This window comes from Lutjanus erythropterus, chromosome 6 (genome assembly GCF_056507025.1).
Source record: "Lutjanus erythropterus isolate fLutEry1 chromosome 6, fLutEry1.hap2, whole genome shotgun sequence".
Taxonomy (NCBI): domain Eukaryota; kingdom Metazoa; phylum Chordata; class Actinopteri; order Lutjaniformes; family Lutjanidae; genus Lutjanus; species Lutjanus erythropterus.
In genome coordinates, this window is record NC_139322.1 from 2,988,458 (window position 1) to 3,007,861 (window position 19,404).

The 19,404-nt window shown below is 39.7% G+C and overlaps 1 protein-coding gene and 1 long non-coding RNA gene across 2 annotated transcripts in view; one reads left to right on the forward strand and one right to left on the reverse strand.

The window, feature by feature from the left end:
* The window catches only part of LOC146324632 (PDZ domain-containing protein 4-like), a 53,810-nt gene that overhangs the window by 26,125 nt on the left and 8,281 nt on the right, over positions 1-19,404 (forward strand). Inside the window, exons 3-11 of the mRNA XM_084720230.1 lie at positions 1,008-1,110; positions 1,930-2,179; positions 2,293-2,377; positions 5,106-5,204; positions 5,570-5,632; positions 10,157-10,258; positions 15,617-16,116; positions 16,337-16,517; positions 18,756-19,209. Of these exons, the coding sequence (XP_084576356.1) occupies positions 1,008-1,110; positions 1,930-2,179; positions 2,293-2,377; positions 5,106-5,204; positions 5,570-5,632; positions 10,157-10,258; positions 15,617-16,116; positions 16,337-16,517; positions 18,756-19,209 (1,837 nt within the window). The remainder of the gene's footprint in view (positions 1-1,007; positions 1,111-1,929; positions 2,180-2,292; positions 2,378-5,105; positions 5,205-5,569; positions 5,633-10,156; positions 10,259-15,616; positions 16,117-16,336; positions 16,518-18,755; positions 19,210-19,404) is intronic.
* Positions 1-19,404, reverse strand: part of LOC146324633 (uncharacterized) — a 33,921-nt gene that overhangs the window by 9,421 nt on the left and 5,096 nt on the right. The window contains exon 3 of the long non-coding RNA XR_014770675.1: positions 6,779-6,842. This is a non-coding gene — a long non-coding RNA (uncharacterized LOC146324633). The remainder of the gene's footprint in view (positions 1-6,778; positions 6,843-19,404) is intronic.

Genomic DNA, 19,404 nt, shown 5'->3' on the forward strand with positions numbered 1-19,404 from the left:
TATCACCTCAAACTAGAATTATGCAGTTGCCTTGATCCATTATTAGTCAGCCTTTGACCTTGAATTCTTTGGTTTGGTTTCACCTTCAGGTTTTTTCCTCAGGTGCCTGATTTCTGAACTCAGTCTTGAATCATTAATGATCATTTTATTTTATTCTTCAGATCAGATGCTCTGCTCCTCGTGCTTTCCGTCCTCGTCTGTCGGTGCATTTGGCTGCAGTTAAAATTTTAGTAAACAGCTCTCGTGCTCTAGTCGCATTAATGTTAATTTTAACACCACCAGCCTTTGAATGTTAATGTCATGATCCCATCAGGAAAAAATGTATTTGTACATTAGAATTTATCTTTATCTTATAATCAACTAGAATTGTGCAGATCCCTCTGTGCCAGGGAACAGATGGTGAAGCACCTACTGCAATGACACCACAACTGCAATTCAACCAGCTGAGATTCGTAAAGTTCCTCCAACATAAATACCAACATGAAAAATTATATAATTTGTAAAATGTTTTTTTTACTTTTTACATGGCTAGTATTCAGTTGTTTCCCCTACTTTTTTATACTCTCAACAATACTTAAAATTTAGTGATGCAAACGTGAATTAAATAGCTGAATCAATATGGATATGCTTATTTACCCAAATCATAATAAATAGTCATAAATGTGATTTAAAAAAACTGTTCTGCTGAATTTGAACTGATTAGCACTAAGTTCAGATAAAAATCTTTGTTGGTGCAACCCAGCTGCTTCTGACAGATCTGACATTTGGTCATTTATATTTTCATGTACCAGACTACCAGCTAATGCAAACTGTGTGTGCAATTTATGTTATTTATTGTTTGTATTTGCTATAGTTGTGTGGCTTTGTTTATATGTTGTTTGTTTTTATTAACACTACTATGGAGGCAGTATTTGAGTCCAAGACTATTTTCCTCACAGGGACAATAAAGTATTAATTGTATCATAAATTATAGAAATTACATGCCGTAAATCTCATTTCCCGTTCAGGTCAGGGGACGAAGGCCCTCTCAGCTCCCACTAGACAGACCACAAAACTCCCAGGAGTCTTTGCAGCAGCCGGGGTCCATCCGCAAGAGTCACAGGAAGAAGGGTAAACAAGTCCCACTGACAAACATCAGATCAGACACACACGAGCAAATATTTTATCACTGAATCAGTGCTTTTAGCTGCTTTCATTTCACACAGGTGCTTCTTCTTTGAAGCTTTGAGCTGCTGTCAGACGGAAATCCTCTTTTTTCCTGTCTCGTCTTTTTTCATCACATCTTTTAATATCATCTCGCTTCATTACTTCTGACACGAACCTCGCTTTATCCTCTTTCCCACGTTCTCGCCTCATTACGCTTTATCTAATATTTTCTTCTGATTTCTCCTCGTCCCATGTAGTTGCAGTTGATGTTGCGCCCTCTTCCTCGTCATATTTTCTCACCTCTTTCATCTTTTTCTCCGCCTCATATCCCCCAATGTTTCCTCTCATCTTTTTCCTCTCATAAATATCAAATAATTTTGTGTTATCACTTGACTTTTGCCATATTTCCTGATGTAACTGGAGCATTTTATCATTTCTGCTCATCTGTTTCAATATCGGTCAAATGTCGTCTTCATCATCTCCTTCATTTACTTAAATAAACAGTCGCCAAGATAAAAATATACACATACAACATGCAGTTAATAAAGATTCTGTCTCATATTATGTCATTTACAAAATGAACGTCTCTGATCTCATCTGGTTCAGTTCTTCATGATGTTCTTGAAATGAATGAACTTCAAGTTCAGTGACCGTTCAGGTTGTGGCGGTTCAGAACGGGATGATTCTGGCTAATTTTGTTTTACATCTGATCGACTTCACACTCAACGCTGAGATTACTTCTTTTATAGTTAGACGTTAAGTTCTGTGTCCTCCACCTCTCAGGTACGTTGGTGTGCAGCGGTCACGGGACCGGCAGCAGCTCCATCTACTCTGTCGCCATGGTGGCGATACCCGATTGCGTCGACAACGCCACGCAGACGGACATCAGCTTCCAGAACATCATGACTCTGGGGAGGAACAGAGGTCATCACCACCACCATCACGGCCGGGGGGGTGGTTCCTCCTCCCCTCCGCCACCTCCACCCTCTCCTCCCCTCCCTCACCTCGTGGGACCGTACGGGATCAATGAGTTGTAAGTCCTGACCGGTTGTCTCTTAGGGTGTCAAGAAAAATGTAGTCTCCAAGCATGAAAAATCAATGATGTTGGATATGATGGGATTGATTGTTCCTCGCTCTTCCCTCCAGCTGTGTGTTCGAGTACAACGACCCCGATGACTACTTTGACGTCTCGAACCATGAGGTGGACAGGCAGGATGACCTGGAGTATGAGGTGAGAACTCCACTGATGTATTATCATAAACCAAATGTCAGTAACTCACTGGATGCACACTGCTGGTATAATCCTGCCATCGGTCGCTTGCTCCAAGCGGCATCACAACGTCTGCGTTTATGTTTTCAAAATCCCTGAGAAACAACAAAAAATCTCTGAAGGGCAACCAACATGCTGCAAACATCAAATTAGTGCCTGGTACGCTAATGGTACGAAAAGCTGTTACCAGTGATGTAGTCATTTTAATGCCAGAGCTCGCCTCCCAACGTGCAAATGTTCCACCAAAACAACTTCCTCCTCAACAGTATTTTGCAGCAGCACCGTTGCTGCATCCTGAGCTTAGCACCGCCCGTAATTGGTTAAAGGAAATGCAAACAAGGCTGGCTATAGTTTTTTTTCTCTATAGCAGATTGTGTTTGTGTGGAACCAGCCTTTTCTCCAGCATTGAGCGCTGTGGAGAGAGATCTGGTTATGTGAGACACCTTTGTATGCCTGCCCGCATTGTGAACTGAGAGGGTCCCCAGCATTACAAAAACTTCTGGATGCTAACTTGCATGTTTTGATGAATTTATATAATTTATATAATTAGCACAATTAATTTAATTTGCATAAAAAACTATATAGACAATATTTCTGCAAAAGCTTGGCTGTATCACATGACTTCTTTATTATAATGCCTAATTTTTAATGACCAATCAATAGTTTTACTTCAACTTGGAAAACAATGGTGACAAAAGTCAAAAGCGAAAAAGTTCAGGCTCTTAAATGTAATCAAAGCATAAATGTAAAAAGTTGTTCCATCTTTTTGTTCCATCGTTTTCGTCTTGTTACCTCTTCTACATTACTTTTATGTGGTTATGTAATTTTCATATTATTATGTTTTGTTGTGTCATTTATGTCTTTTTCATCAATTTTGTCTTGTTATGCATTGATACATTGTTATTTTCTTTTTAAGTCCTTTTTGTCTTGTTAGGCCTTTTATGCTGTTTTTGCCTTGTTAGACATTTTCATCTTGTTCAGTGTCTCATGCTGTTTTTGTCTTGTATTAAAACTAAATAATAAGCTTGTTTTGAAAATGTAGAGGAAGTAGAAAGTACAAATATTTGTGTTAAAATGTAGGGAATAAAACTAAAAAGTTGTCAGAAAAATAAATATTCGTATAAAGTACAGCTCCCTGAAAATTCTACTAAAGTACAGTAATTTCCCCGCCCCGACATTCAGGTTCAACTCAGCACTGTCACTGAAAGAAGAGTTTAAAATTTGCTTCTAGAAGACAAACTTATAGTTACTGTGTAGATTTTCAGATAAGAATGAAAAGGTACGGATGAAAATGAAGAGATGGGAGCGAAGATGAAAAAAGGAAGGAAGTGAAGGTCAAAGGTGAGAAGAGGAGGACAGAAATGGAATGCAAAGTCTGGGATTGTGGAGGAGGAGAGAGAAAAAAGTATGAGGAGATAAATAATTGAGAGTAAAAAATTAATGAAGGGGAATAGAAGAAAAGAGAGGGAAAAAGTGAGGACTGAATGAGAAGAAAGACAGGAAGTACACAGGCTGACAAAGAGCTGAGAGAGGAATCACTGACATGAGACCTGGTGGATGGAAAAGGACGTGAATGGGAGGACAGAGAAGAAAAACAGATATTTCTGCCTGTGCTGCAAAATCAGCCCTCAGAAATGTAACTGAGACAAACTGAGTTCTGTAAGCTGTCGTGTTTGGTGGATGAGTGACGGTCAGTCTGGTCTTAAGCCTCTGACAAGAGGGTCTTAGTTCACTTTACAAAAGCCTAATGGACCAGTGAAGAAGACAGAAGATGAGTGGCACTTTTTTCCTTCTGTTTCTGCTCCAGTGGTTCACTGCTGGTTCCTGAGACAAACGTCTGTTTGGTCATTAAAGAAGTCAGCAAAGTGGAAACTCTCCTGCTCTTTCTGGCTCATAACAAAGAGACTTCCTGTTCTCCCTGAACATCGCTTCCTCCTCTTCCTTTTCTAATTCATCTTCCCTCTGACCTCTCTTCATTTCCCAATTTATTACACCCCTCCTAAATGACATCCTAATGCCCTACTTTGTTTTTTATTTCTTTGAATTAGATGCTTCACTTCCTCCCTAAATCACCTCTTCTTCTCTACATTCCTCCAGCTGCACTGTAAAAACAAAGAAGTTGAGAGAACTCAAAATTTCGAGGCAACGGGCTGCTACAGATAAAAATTTGACTTGGGCTCAAAATTATTGCAAAACTGTTGTTTTAAAAAAGTCTTGATCAACTACTGATCTTTTGTTGAGATAATTTACTTCTGTAGAAATTTAGAAACTCAAAACATCGTATTCAAAAAATATTGAGTAAAGAAATTGAAGTGAATATTTAAATTGTAATATTTTCAATTTAACCTTTTTAATTTTTCAAGCAGTAAAAAAAAAGATTAAAAATTATCTAAAAGGAAAGATAAACTAAAGATTATAGGTCAGCAAAACTTTGCAAAATTTATTTCAAAACTTAAAATCTATTGCCGTGCCTTGCCTTGAAATTTAAGGCTGTCTTTTTTTTTTTTTTTACAGATCAGATTGTTGCAATGATGATCCAAACTGGACTTTGATAGTCTTGTTGCTAAGAGTTCTCTTAATGCTAATCAAAACTTTTAAATCATAATTCTATTTAGCATTGATTTCTATTGGCTGCAGAATCGAACACATCTGACACCTTTTTTATTCTTGTCTTCCCTTGTTTCTCCAGGAGGTGGAGCTGTACAAATCCAGTCAGCAGGAGAAGTTGGGTCTGACCGTCTGCTACAGGACGGACGACGAGGAGGATCTCGGGATTTATGTTGGCGAGGTGATGACAGGCAACACTCGTCTACTTTTCACTCCTTCACGCCGACTCATTTATCTATTCACTCCTCTGTGTGTGATGCATTAACACAGATCATAAATATGTTACTCAATCAATATTCATTATAATTCATATTCCTTCTTATTCCACCTTTCATACATACATATATCACATTATCGTTTGAATCATTCATCCAATCAATTACTCACTCTTTCTATTCATTCAGCCAGTTTATACCAATATACTCATTCATGGATTCATTCAGTCATTATTAATGTATCTGTTTCTTTATTCATGAGGTTATTTATTTACCCATGTATTCCTTAAATACTTGGTTTATCTTTCTCTTCCTCCCACTGTCACTGTAGGTTAATCCAAACAGCATAGCAGCCAAGAACGGACGAATCAGAGAGGGTGACCGAATATTACAGGTACACAAACAAAAACCCTGTTCTGGTTCTTCTGTCTTTATTGGTGACCAGTCTAAAAAGAAGATTAAGTGTGTAGGATTTATGGGGATTTATTGCCAGAATATGGCAGAAATGAGTTATATTTGTAAATATGTGAATAATCACCAGAAAATACGAATTATTTTGTCTTTAAATCAGACAAGAGGAACAAGATCACAGTACAGTGACAGTTCTGCCTTCAGCTGTGAAAATGATGTCATCAACTGAAGACGTCATATCTCATTTAAAGAAACAACCACTGACGTTATGCAGATCAACAGCTAATATTAGCTACACATATCAACTGCTAACATTAGTTACACCAACTAACCGGTGATGTTAGCCACATAGAACAACCGCTGACATTTGATCAACTGCTAACATTAGAGTAACCAGGTTAGCTGGTTACTATAGCCAGGTTAGCTACCCAGAGCGGCCACTGACATTAGAACAACCGCTGACTTTGGTTACACATATCAACCACAAACATTTGCTACACATATCAACTGTCTGTGGACTTATATTCACTGTTTTTATTTGATGGCCTTTGTACAGCTTTAAATTTTAATAACTCAGTGTGTAGCCATGGTAACGCAGGTCAGCTACCAAGAACTTTCAATCAAGCTTGGTCAAATGAAAAAAAAGTTTTAGCTAAAATTAATAATCCATTTACTACTTTCTATCCAGCTTGCCAGATTGAAATCATTGTGTTTAATACTGAAAATCAAAACTTGACTTTAATGTTGTAAGGAAACATTGGTAGCTAACAAGCATTGTTTGTGATTTGGTTGTGCTTGAATGTTTTGGGGCCACAAACTAAATCTTGTTCATTTTTGGGGCAAAATTTTCCCACTTTGTCACAAGAAATATTCAGATTTAACACCCAGACTGCTGTGACATTTACTGATCAGACTCCTGCTCCCCAGAGGTCAAACCCTTTTGATTTGATGACCCCGTGAGTTTTTCCTTTAGCTTCTCCCTCAGGACAAAAGAAATCTCAAGTCAGAAATACTGAAAGTTGACCTTCAAGGTGAGTTAAGAACATCTTCCTGCAGAATGTCCTCTGCCAAATTAACTGCCTCTATTAGGGTTAAAAATAGTTTCAAATCAAACTATGTAAATGTATACCTGGAGCCCCTGGGACGGTCTTGTCCAATCAGAGAGAGCTGTCAGCAGCCCAGTTACTGCTGTCCTAAAAATAGACAGAGAGAGAGAGAGATGGAGGGGGAGACAACATCATCACCCTGAGTTACCACCACACTGTTCAGCTCACTCAGACAATAGAAACCAACAGAAAATTCTTTCTAGTTGGTGCAAAAACACATCATTTAATAATAAAAAAAAAAGAGGTTCTCAAAGTTCTGATGACTGCAGTGGCAGTTATAGACCAATTTTGCCTGGGGGGCAGGCTGGGGGCAATTGTTTTGACAGAGGGGAACATTCACCCCAGGTAGGAACAATACACAAGTAATAATGCAGAAAAAAATAGCATAAAACAACAGGATTCAGGTCACAGGAGCACTCATATGACATTACACACTTTAAGTTGTAAAATGGTCAGAAAAACGTCTTGGTTAGGTTGAAGAAAAGATTCTGGCGTGGCCTAAAATAATTACGTAATGTATGTCGCCTCACAAAAAACGACATCACTTCTATGACGATATTTTAAGCAACTCAAACTTTAAATAACTCTGCGTTTATTTTTTGTTTCACTTTCTGTGAAAGTCCTGTGCGCGTTTGAGACAGACGTCCACCCCAACTCCTCCAAGACTTTGTCGCTTGCTGTACGTCTCCTGTCATACGTCCACAAGGGGGCGCTGCCTAACAATAAATAGACATATCAGTCGGAAGGAGCAGGTTGCGCTTTTGACCAAATTATGTGCTTTTCTGGTGAGGACGGGCTGAAACTGTCACTGCTGGTGCGCTTACAAGGTGCTGGTTACTGAGAGTAAAGCATGTCATATTATCAAATTGTACAATGTAATTACTTAATTAATTAAGGTGTGTTTTGTTATCTTTGGAGAATTTATTTATTCATTTATTTTTCTTTTTTCATGTGCTGGACACCTCATGTAGGAGGGATGGAGAGAAACCATTTTTTTATATTTATTATCATTATAATCAATGTAATTGCTGTTGATTGGCAGTGTTCCATTCCAACATATTAAATAGGAAAGAAAAATGACTTTGATCGATAATTACAAAATAAACTCAATAATTTTTAACATTAAAACATTACAAAGCTCCATAAACTGCTCTAATTTTACAGGTTTTCTGTATGAGAGGAGCAGTCAGAGAGACTTTAACTGGTAGTTTAACCTTTTTTACATCCTGTTAAAACAGTGTTTTGATTCAGCTCTGAAGTGACAGCTCCACACGTGTCGATCGTTCTTTCTTGACAATGAAAAACGAGTGTGAATACATTTATCTTCATTTATCTTCCTGACATTTCCTCGCTCATTATCCTCTGACCGCCCCAACTGACGACCTCGAGTAAACAGTGCTGGGGAAAAGGTAAAGTTGGAATGTGATAAGAATAGACCATCGGCAGCACCTGGCATTGCCATGGTTACCGGGCAGTGGATGAATGATGTCAGCACCGGTTCCCATGACAGCCGTCACCACAGAGATAAAGGCCTTTTGGACAAATGTGGTGTCTCCCTGCAAGTTTGGGGAATAGACTTGTCATCACACACAGTACAACCAAATAATATCATGTGACCTGGTTCATGCATGTTTTATATTTATGTTTTGAAGTCATGTTTTTATTCTAGCAGTAGATGTTTTCTACTTTTGTATTTTAAAGACACACACGTCCTAAAATAAATCACAGATGTTGAGTTGAGACCTCACATGAATATTACTTGATTTGTCCCATTTTTACTAAATTTCATCCCAACAAAATTTCTGGTTACTCAGAATGTCAAATTTCACTGTGGTGAGATTAAAGGACCATACTGTGTTTTGTTTTTTTTTTTGCCTTTGTTATTACTACAAATATCTTGCATTACTGCCAGTGGAGAAGGAAGTATTCAGATCTTTTACTAGCTAACACATCCATTTTGTTGTCATGGGAATTTTAACTGTTTTTATCACATCTGTTCTGCACTAAATGTCACCTATGTGTCATTATCTGGCCCAGCATTGACTAAAAAGTCTTTTTGTAGATATTCTATTATTTTTAACGGTATTTTAGGATATTGAAAACTACTGGCTACTCTAGAGTTAAGAAGAGGAGATGCAGGAAGGAAAAAGAGAAACAATTTCAAGTCCAACAAACAGCCCAGCTCAAACAGTGCACTAATCAAAAAGCTTATGCATAAGTCACCTCTGAAGTGCATATAACACTTCTTTGTGTCCAGTTGTTCGTAAGCAGATGTGACACACAAGGAACAGTTTATGCAGGTAAGAACCAGAGCATGAAAATGCAGAAAATTAAAGTGCACAAGTTTTAAAGTGCATGTGCAAATATGACTTCCTAGAACAAGTTGAGCAGACAGTGAGGGACTGAAATATCAAGAGTCAGAGTTACTAATCTACATATTGCACTAGAGTAGAAACTGCCCGAAGGAAGAGGAATAAAAAGACCGACAGCAGGATGATATGTAGGGTCACTGATTCTCCTGGTGCCACGGGACAAGAGACAAGAACTATGAACTATGATCCTCTAGGGCTGGCAGGCTGACACCACCACTACCACCACCGCTGCACAATAAAGACACAAAAGTCTTCTTAAGCATGCAGTCATGAATGTGTACAAAAAATTAGGCTGACTGGTTGAGTCGTAATTGAGATCAGCTGCAGACAAGCTGTAGGTCCAGTGGTCACACACACAGAAGCGATTGCACCATCTCCTCCAGAATAGTAAAAACAGTGGAAAAAATGGTCATGAAAACTTCAAATAGTCTTCTAATGTCTTGTTTGGTCTGGCTAACAGTCCAAAACCGAAAGACATTAAGTTTACTATCCTATATGACACAGAAAAGACAAACATCCTCACAATGAAAAGACTTAATATTAGGGAATATTAGGACCACTTAACTGGCAAGACAACATACTAGTAAATACATTTCATTTGACTGTACAATGTGCTATTGTTGTTTGTTTTCTTTGTCTCTAATTGTCCTCTTGCTAAGCGCTCAAGATAATAAAAATGTATTTATAAAATTAACAATAAGGGCATTCTATTTCATCATTTTTCCATGGACACAAGTATCTTAGCTATGATCAGATGTGTGAGTGCCTTTGTTATGTTTGGCACATGCAAACATTATATCCTGGTTTCAAGAGACCTGGATACAATACCAACAGAGACCAGGACACAGGGACATGTAAACACCTGATCCTGGTTTCTGAACATTCTTCATTACTACAGAACGGTGGTTGAGATGGTGAGAGACATGCAGACATCATGAATAAGATAAACATCAGGACAGTGTGCATGTAAATTCACTGTATATCTGACTACACATCTCCTCATGTATATCTCTCTTTACCTCCCCTCAGATCAACGGAGTGGACATTCAGAACAGAGAGGAGGCGGTGGCCATTTTGACCAGAGAGGACAGCATCAACTTCTCACTGCTGCTGGCCAGGCCTGATATAGAGGTAACATCACGCAACACAACACAGTTAAACCACTGCCCTAAATCAATGCTCACTGGTGCACAGACTGCAGGTAACCACAGAAACCAAAGTTAAAATATAACTCTTAATACTTCTGTCATGCAGGACAGGAACACCCTCCATGATGTCAGTCCCTCCAGGACTTTGCAGACTGTTTTGGGGATTGTTGCAGCCTAAAATGCCAGATTTCAAAGCAGCTTTTCTAAAAAGAATTGCTCTGCATACTGCAATGTTTTTAGCCATTTTTTGCAATTTACTTGCTCGAGCAAGAGAAAATCGCAAGAGAAAGTTTCAATTTTTGGTATAATTCATTAAAATCAAAAGCAGCTTGTTCCAGAGAGAATAAAACCACACTATTCTGAGAGTTTTAAGTAACCTCACCAAAAAGGCTCAGGATTACAAAAACTACAAAAAAAAATACACTTTATTTGTAGATGCATCTTGGGGGGGTATTTCACAAAAAGGAGAAATATTTTTGGAGCTCAAACTCAGGCAAAACAACAAGCACAAAATTATAAAAAAAAATCATGGGCAGAACATTGATAAATGTCAATAATAATATGACAATATTGTGCCCTCAGTTTAACATTTTGTACCTTTAGCTGAAATTTGGGTGAGGTGGAAGGTGTGTCTCCATGCACAGCACTGAAGCAGCACCACAAATCTGCAGCAAAACACAGATGAGTTTCTAACAGGTGATAAAAAAAATAGAACTTCTTAATCCTGAAGGAAACTCTTGGAGATGATAACATAACAGAAACTTAAATGAATTTGATGATGATCGCATCAGATGGACATTATTTTAGCAATAATTCTTCTGTATCTCACCTTGTATATGGTCAGATAATTAATGTTACACAACTGTGTTTGGACTGCAATGTGTGTCAAGGTTAAAAAGAAAGTTAAAAAAAAGAGATGCTTTGGTAACCGGACGTCTCCTTAATAAAAAAGTAGAATGTGGTGTAACTGACTAGCCTGATGTTTGCACAGGTCTGTATGGTTATACTGTAGCAGCCTGGTGCTGTTTTCAGGTGATTTAATGAAGGTAAACACAGTGGCTGTGTGTGACAGACTCTGCACACCGGCATGGTGCTTCTCAAAGTCTGTGGATTTATCAACATATTCTGTTACCTTCAGGTGCTGCAGGGATTTCATGAACTGAAGGGAAAGTGTTTATTACAGTAAAAGCAGCTGAGGACAGCAGAAACAATGGGCAGATAGCCTAAGAAATTCTGTGGCCACCAAATATTCCATATTGCAGGTCTTGTTTTATTTCAGTTGTTGATGATGTTTTCTCTCAGTTGATTAACCGGTTAATCAAACAATCACTGTACCACCAGTTTAAACTGAGTGAAACTCTGTCTGTTAGAAGGGATGTCTTCATGTTCAGGTCCAGAAATAGTCGTCACATCCATAACTTCAGGTCTAACTGTGTCTCTTCCGTTTCTCAGCTCGCCTGCAGCCTACTTCACTAACCTACTTTCCCTTAGTGTCAGTGCTGCTGCTGCGGGGGGCCGCCGGCTTCACAAAAGCCACAGTTTGGTTCACAGTGTGGTCACAGTTTCTCCTGCAGGGACATTATGTGTTCACCTCTTTCTGCCCTTTGTCGTTTGTTTACCCGTCCGCCTGTGACCGACATATATGGAAAACTAACAGCTTGTTTGGTTGGATATTTGTTTTCCTCCTTCAAATACAGGTGACTTTTTTAGACCCTGCGACCCTCCTGTTAGCCTCAACTTTACATTTTCAAATGTCTGGCTCTCCTGACCTTAAACACAACATTCACACTCTGAATACTGACTTTAGCGACCTCGTGATATTTCTCTAAATGCCACCATCAAGCCAAATATATATATTGATGCTGATACGTGATACGAGACTCTGAAAGTCTTAGAAAGTGCAGGATGTCTCTTTATTTCTCTGTAGTTAAAAAGCACGTTTGATAAACAGTGTTTAACAAACGTTCAATGTCCTCTTGCTTTTACCTGCAACCCTTCAATAGCTTAATTCAGTAATAAGTGAGTTTATAGTTAAGGCAGAGAGAGCCGTGTCTTACAGTATCATTAAATGTCATGCTACAACCTCTGCAAATATGAAAATATTCAACCTTCACAGCAGCAGCCTCACACCCCACAAAACATGGCTGCCTGACCAACATGTTGTAAATAAGCTGACTTAATGACACTCGTCTTATGAGAAAGTCACAGTGAGTTTAACTGCATGTAAATCACTGCTTTGTATCTTTAAAGAGTCTGAAACCAACAGCTTCTGTCTGCATTCACAGCAGCCGTTCATAACATGGACTTCATCCAGATAACATTCATGGTCGTGTGTATTCTGTGTCTGTTATTATAAACACACACACACACACACACACACACACACACACACACACACACACACACAGCCATGATAAATGATTCTCGTATGACAGCAGGTCCCAGAGTGTGTGTCCACATCTGCTGACAGAGGAAAACTGCAGGATGGCATATTCATACACGTCAGTTAAAACACACACACGCATACATATTCACTGTTGAATGTGCACAGTGTGTGTGTATGTGTGTACACTAACATGTCAACTAAATAAATGAGCCGTCAGGCAGTCAGTCAGTCAGTCAGTCAGTATTTAGACGACTCTGACACTTCGACCCGTCAGATCTGCTTGTAATAAGAGAACAGGAGATGATGGATGTTTTATCGACTAAGCAAACAACAAATGAGGGAGTGATCAGGGAGCGGCTGTGATAAAAAAGAGAGAGAAATCAGAAACGCCTGAATGATGCTCTATAAATATGTTTTTTGCATTGAATTTGGTCTATTATTGCCCTCTCAGCAATGAGGCAAACTGTGGTATCTCTGGATAGTTATTATCCAGATTGTCATGAAATAATACTGATGAATCCTGTTCATTTTAATGACTCTATGATGTTTCCTCCAGCGCCACCCTCAGGACAAACTTCACACTGTCAGCCTCTCTGCATATGTAGGGATTTGTAATGAACACTGCAGCCTCTAGAGGACACTAGTGGTACTTCAAGTCTGACAACAATAATGTCCTGAGAGTGAAAATTCATTTTGACCTCAGAAATAGTTTAAAAATACATATCTTCACTCAGGACACATTTAAAAGAAAAATTCAAAGAGGATTCATGCTAAGTTAAAATACTTGCAACGCTACAGTCACAGTGTCCAACCATTTCTACTCTGTGCTGGAATAACTGTTTTTGTTTGCCTGTTTCACGTTAATTAGAGTTTAATTAATGCCGAATGTTTGCTGAATGAGTAAGTGTCTGTTTATGAGTTGTAAGAAATCATTAATAGTCTGTTATAAGGAGCAGATGTTTAGAACAGTTAAATTGAGCAAAATGTTAATGGAGTTTGGCTGCAGTGAGGCAGGCAGTCACTTTAACACCCGCTTGTGTATTATCAGAGCATTTGGCTTTTATTTTCAGGATAACAGGCTGAACTTTGCATTGACAAAAAACTGACAGTTATAAACAGCTGATCAACTTACAACAGAAGACTTGTTGCTGCTTGTTATTGTCAATTTATGATGTAGCTCCTGAAGCCTGGCTGAGCATCCTTGGGGAAGTGGGAGGCAGTGGGGAAACAACTCACTTCAACCACAGATCATATGTTAAATAGGATTTAAAACACTGTCTATGGCTCTATCTCGCTATTTGGACTGATATACTCACTTTTCAACATACATTTGCAACAAATTACTCAGTTTAGGCACAAAAACTACTTGGTTAAATTTTGGAAGACATTGTGATTTAGCTTAAAATAACCTATGTCAGGTGATGGAAGTGGCATCACTCGCGCGACAAAATGTAACACAACATTACACATGTGGTTTATGTTGTAAAATGGTCGCCATTTGGTTAGGTTTAGGCTGGTCTTGCATAATCTGACCTTTCTCGTCAGCGCTGGGGACTGGAGAAAGGTCTGGTGCAACACATGCACATTCTGCTCTAAGGGGAAAAAAGCTCACTGCCTTTGCATTTCCTTAAACTAATCACAAATTAAATGCTGATATAACTTTAAGAATAAGATCCTTTCTGTTTAACCATAAACAGCTGATTAATCGTTCTCACCAAACAAACCAGACCTCCTTTAAAGAAACAATTATTTTCTTGATTACTTCCTCTGTTAGATGTGAAAATATCAGGAGAGGAGCGAGAGAGGGAGGTCAGACATCAGAGAAACAGCGAGGAGAAACAGCACGAGGAGCCAGAATACTTTCTTATCTGATGTGGTTAATTAAAGGTTTATTTCAACCAAACCAGAGCTGATGGTTGTTAGAACAGCCGAATGGTGAAACCAAATGTTTTTGGTGATTTCTATTTTGTTTTTCTCGAGTTTGACAGAATTGCGTTTTGTTTCTCTAAATGGAGTCTGGTGGCTTTGGTGAGAATGATATCTTAGATGATTCTGGTTAAATTAAAAAAGATTTAACTCTTTGACAAAAAGGTTTATATCTGTAGGGATCCTTTCCATATCTTGTCAGTTCCTCAGAATAACAGTCTGAGCCCGTCTGTGGCAAATAAATCACTTTGAGTGGACGAACTTTGATGGTCCACAGTTACCAGAAGGGATGATGTAGCTTGTTCTTGCTTAATACTGGACCATTTTCAAAAAATGTTGTCCCCATTAGTCTCTTAGACACCAGAATTTGGGAAAGTAGGAACCAGGTTAACCCTTTAATAGCCTTATTTGTTGAATCAGTATGAGGAAAAAAAGATGGTTGTATTCAGTAAAATCTATCCAGGCAATACCAATTAAAAAATCTTTAATATTGACTGCTGCTATATTTTTAATTCTGTTATTATTTTAAGTAGGTGGTTAAATATTAAAGTGGCAGAAACACAGAATCTATTTTACAACAAAAACATCAGTGAAACCTTCTGAAAAGAGACGGAGGGGGAGATGGAGGTTTCAGAGATGGATGAAATGATACGGGGATGAGGGGATGATGGATGTAGAGAGGAGATGGTGGAGAGGATGTTTATCCCATGTGACCTAGTTCTTCTGTCAAGGTCACACACACACGCGTTAATCACACGAATACAGACACACGAACATGGATTCACATATATTCAAACATGCACACACACACGACAAAAACTAAATGTATATTAAATAATTCAATAAGATTTCAACCTCTTTAATATGGCTCCAACTTGTTATTTGGACAGCTGCTATATATTGTTCCTTTAAATAGGAGCACAGTTTACACAATTTCAGCCATTCACAACCAGAGTGATTTAAGAAAAAGCTAAAAAAAAATGTACTTTTATCTTCATCTTGACATTAATTTTTTCTGCGTCTTTCCAGAATGAAAACCCTGTTGATCCAGAGGAGGACATGGAGTTGACTCTGGAAGGCGGAGGCTTCCACCCAAACCCTCGAGCCTCCTCCTGCTCCCTCACTTCCTCCCACCTCTCTGGCTATTATCGCCTCTGTCGAGGAGGAGGAGGAGGCATTGGCCAGGCCTGCCCAGGAGGAGGAGGAGGAGGAGGAGGAGGAGGAGGAAGTGGTAGAGAAGGTGCAGATAGGGATGTGGACGTGGAAGAGGAAGAGGATGAGGAGGAAGGGGAGAGAGGAGAGAAGGAGGACAGAGACCCGCCTGTACCTCTCCCGCCCTTGCTGAGCCTGGCCCCTCTGCTGTCCAACAGCCAGGAGCTGGACAGCGGAGTGGGCCGGACCGACGACAGCACCCGTTACGAGGAGTCGTCTGAACACGACCTGCTGGGTGACCAGACCAGCGCCTGTAACACCAACACCACCAACACACCAGGCAGCACCAGGAAGTTCAGACCGGGACCCAGTCCCAGGTAGGACAGGGGACTGAGAGACGGTCCTAAAGACACATATCAAACAGCATCAGCTCTTGAGTATTAAAGAAGTATTTCGCCTGATTTTCATCATTTAAGCGGTGAAACATCCTTACATAACAAGTACAGGGAAGAAGTTTCTAATAATACACCACAACAGTCATCCTGGTATGAGGATTTGTTGAACTACATCAAACTCTTCCGCATTTCCTGTATTCAGGCCCAGTCCCAGTCCCAGACCCAGCCCCGGCCTCGGGCCCAGTCCCGGGCACAGCAGAGGAGACACCACCCCTCCTTTCCTCCACCTGCGAGACCTCCAGCTGAGCTCCGACTCCCTGCCCGGCCTGGACTGGGCAGCTGCAGGAGGACCAGGAGGAGCGGCATACCATCACCACCACAAGGTATATTAAAATCAGCTCTTGTTAAAAAATAAACCAGGGGAAATTTTGATTTGGTTTTGCTTGAAAAAGTTGACGTGATGGTGGAAACTTGGAATGTGAGGGTTGCCAGGTTGAAATAAACTACTGTGACCCCGAGTGACTCAGATGGACTTCGAGGGAGACGTACTATATGTGCTTTAGCACTGAGAAAGCCCTTTAAGCTATTATCTAGAGTGCTGCACTTCAGTCAACCTGTCAGTCGTCTCATAGCAACAAGAGCTGAGACCAGTGCTTCCACTGTGATCACTGCTGCGAGATAAAAAGAGATAAAACGTTCTGCCTGCTGACAGGGCGAACATCCCTTTCAAAGAAGATCTCCCTTTCATCCAACATTCAGTGTCGCTGATGTTGGGACCTTTTGTTTAACAGCTCTGGGGTCTCATTTATATGACAGAATTAATATCAGTTTTGATTTTAAAGCAGAAATCTGCAATATGTTTACTGTAATAATTCAGAATGACCACAATATGCCATCAGAGAACATGAGAAGTTGAAATACTCACTTCTTCCTTTGAAATTTCTGTTCCAGGCCGGAATAACTGTTTTTGTTTGCCTATTTCATGTTAGTTGGAGTTCAAATTGAAGCCGAATGTTCACTGAATGAGTAACCGTCTGTTTATGAGCCATAAGAAATCATTAATCTTTTAGAGGGATGATTTAGGTGTTTCTAACGGCTAAATTGTGTGAAATGTTAATGGAGTCTGGCAGGCAGTGAGACAGGCAGTCACTGAACTCAAACTCCAGAGAGTGTATTTTCAGAGCAGCGGGCTTTTATTTTCAGGATAACAGTCTGAACTTCACATTGACAGACAGCTGACAGTTATAACTGATCAGGTTACAGTGCAGGACTCATCATGACTTGTTACTTTCAATTCACGACAGCCTGACTGAACTCCAACGAGTCTGGTGAGGAGAAGGCAGAGGCATCAGCTTGCTTCAACTGTAGACTGTGTATTAAACTGGATTTCTATACTGTCTTTGGCTCCAACTCACTATCTGGACAGTTGTACTCATTTTTGCACACGCAGTTGCTTTTCTCTTTTGGTTGAGTGGTTTGTATAATGAGCTAATTTGCCACAAACTGGAAATGTTGTGTTCTTGTAGTTGGTTTGCCAACATGAATAGATGAAGTAGGATTGCAACTGTAAGCATCATTTAACCTCCCTGTTGTGAGGACAGTTTGTTTTTAACTATAATCATTGTTTTACTGTTTTGTTACAGAAACAACATGCTGATAAAAAAATGATTTTTATTTCATTAAATATGGTGTTGATATTAATGATTAATATGCTAATAAGGGCATGACAACTGTGCTAGAAATATTTTCTTATATTTTACATGCACAATGCAGTTAAACATTAAATAACTTAATTACTCTGACAAGTCTGTGAACGCTTTTAATTTTCTTCTTTATTTTACCTGATAATGAGAACCTGAAAACTGCCCAACACGCACCTCTTAGCAACCAAGCTGAATTTCACCAACTATGCCTACTGATGAGAAAGTATAGATGGATAAATATCACCACGGGCCAGGAGAAAAACATGTGTTTTTGATTTAGTTTTGAACTGTCTATTTAAGCACACTGTAAGAAATTATCTTAAAGGGATAGTTCATACAAAAATGAAAACCGAGTCATTATCTATTCGCCCTCATGCCAGCTGAAGGTCAGGTTTAGTTTTTCAGTCTGAGATTCTGCAACACTGTTTTCCTGTGAAAATCCAGCAGTGTTTTGTGGACTAAAAAACTAAACCTGACCTTCAATCGGCATGAGGGTGAGTAGATGATGACTCAATTTTCATTTTTGGGTGAACTGTTTCTTTAAGCACACTGTAAGAAATTATCTTAAGACTCAATTCAAGCATAAATCTAAGTTTATCTTTATAAATGAGGCCCCAGACCTCTGTTCTCTGGTACGGCAAATTGATACACTGATCTTATTAGATGGTTTCAGCTGAGTAAAGTTAACCCCAAGTGCCCTTTCACGCTGATTAAGAATGATCCGTTGAAATGAACTGAAAGCATAAATCATCTTCCTCATACTGTGACATGATCAATGTTAGGTGAAACAGAATGATATTTTATCATTGCTGTTCTCCAGAGCAAAAATAATAAATTCTAGATTTCACTTGTTATATTTACCGGAAGCCATGAAAGACTTCCGCAGCCTGATGCTAGTTTCTGACCTTTGGCCTACAGCACTACCACCACCATCACCATCAGCCCCCTCTGACGATGATGATGATGCCGGGTCTGACGGAGGAGGAGTGCCAGCGATACCAGGAGCTGCTGGAGATCAAGTGTCAGTACGAGAGACGCAACGAAAAACAGCAAAGAGAGGCGGCGAAAAACCAACGCGTGGACATCGAAGCAGAGGTGGAAGACCAGGAAGAGAGGAGAGAGGCGGAGCGGGAAGGACAGGAGGAAGCTCCGTTTTCTTCTTCTGCGGCAGTGGACGTGAACTGCAACGCGACTTTAAGTGAACACGAGATGGCGCTGATCGAGGAGGAGTTACGCCACCTGGAGTTCAAGTGCCGCAACATTCTCCGAGCACAAAAGATGCAGCAGCTCAGGGAGAGATGTCTGAAAGCCTGGATGATGGAGGAGGAGACGGTGGCAGCCGGCGCGGGGCGACCAGGGCCTCCTGAAGCAGGTAACCATGACAACAACTGACACGGAGATATCTGAAACAAAGTCTGACATCCTGTCTTGTCATCTGTTCAGTATCCCTGGAAATGTGAATTTCAACTTGATAGTGCTTTTTTTTTCAAAACTGGAAAATCTCACTTTATTCTAACTTATTAAACAGTGGTTCTCAACCTCGGGGTTGGGACCCCTAAGAGGGTCT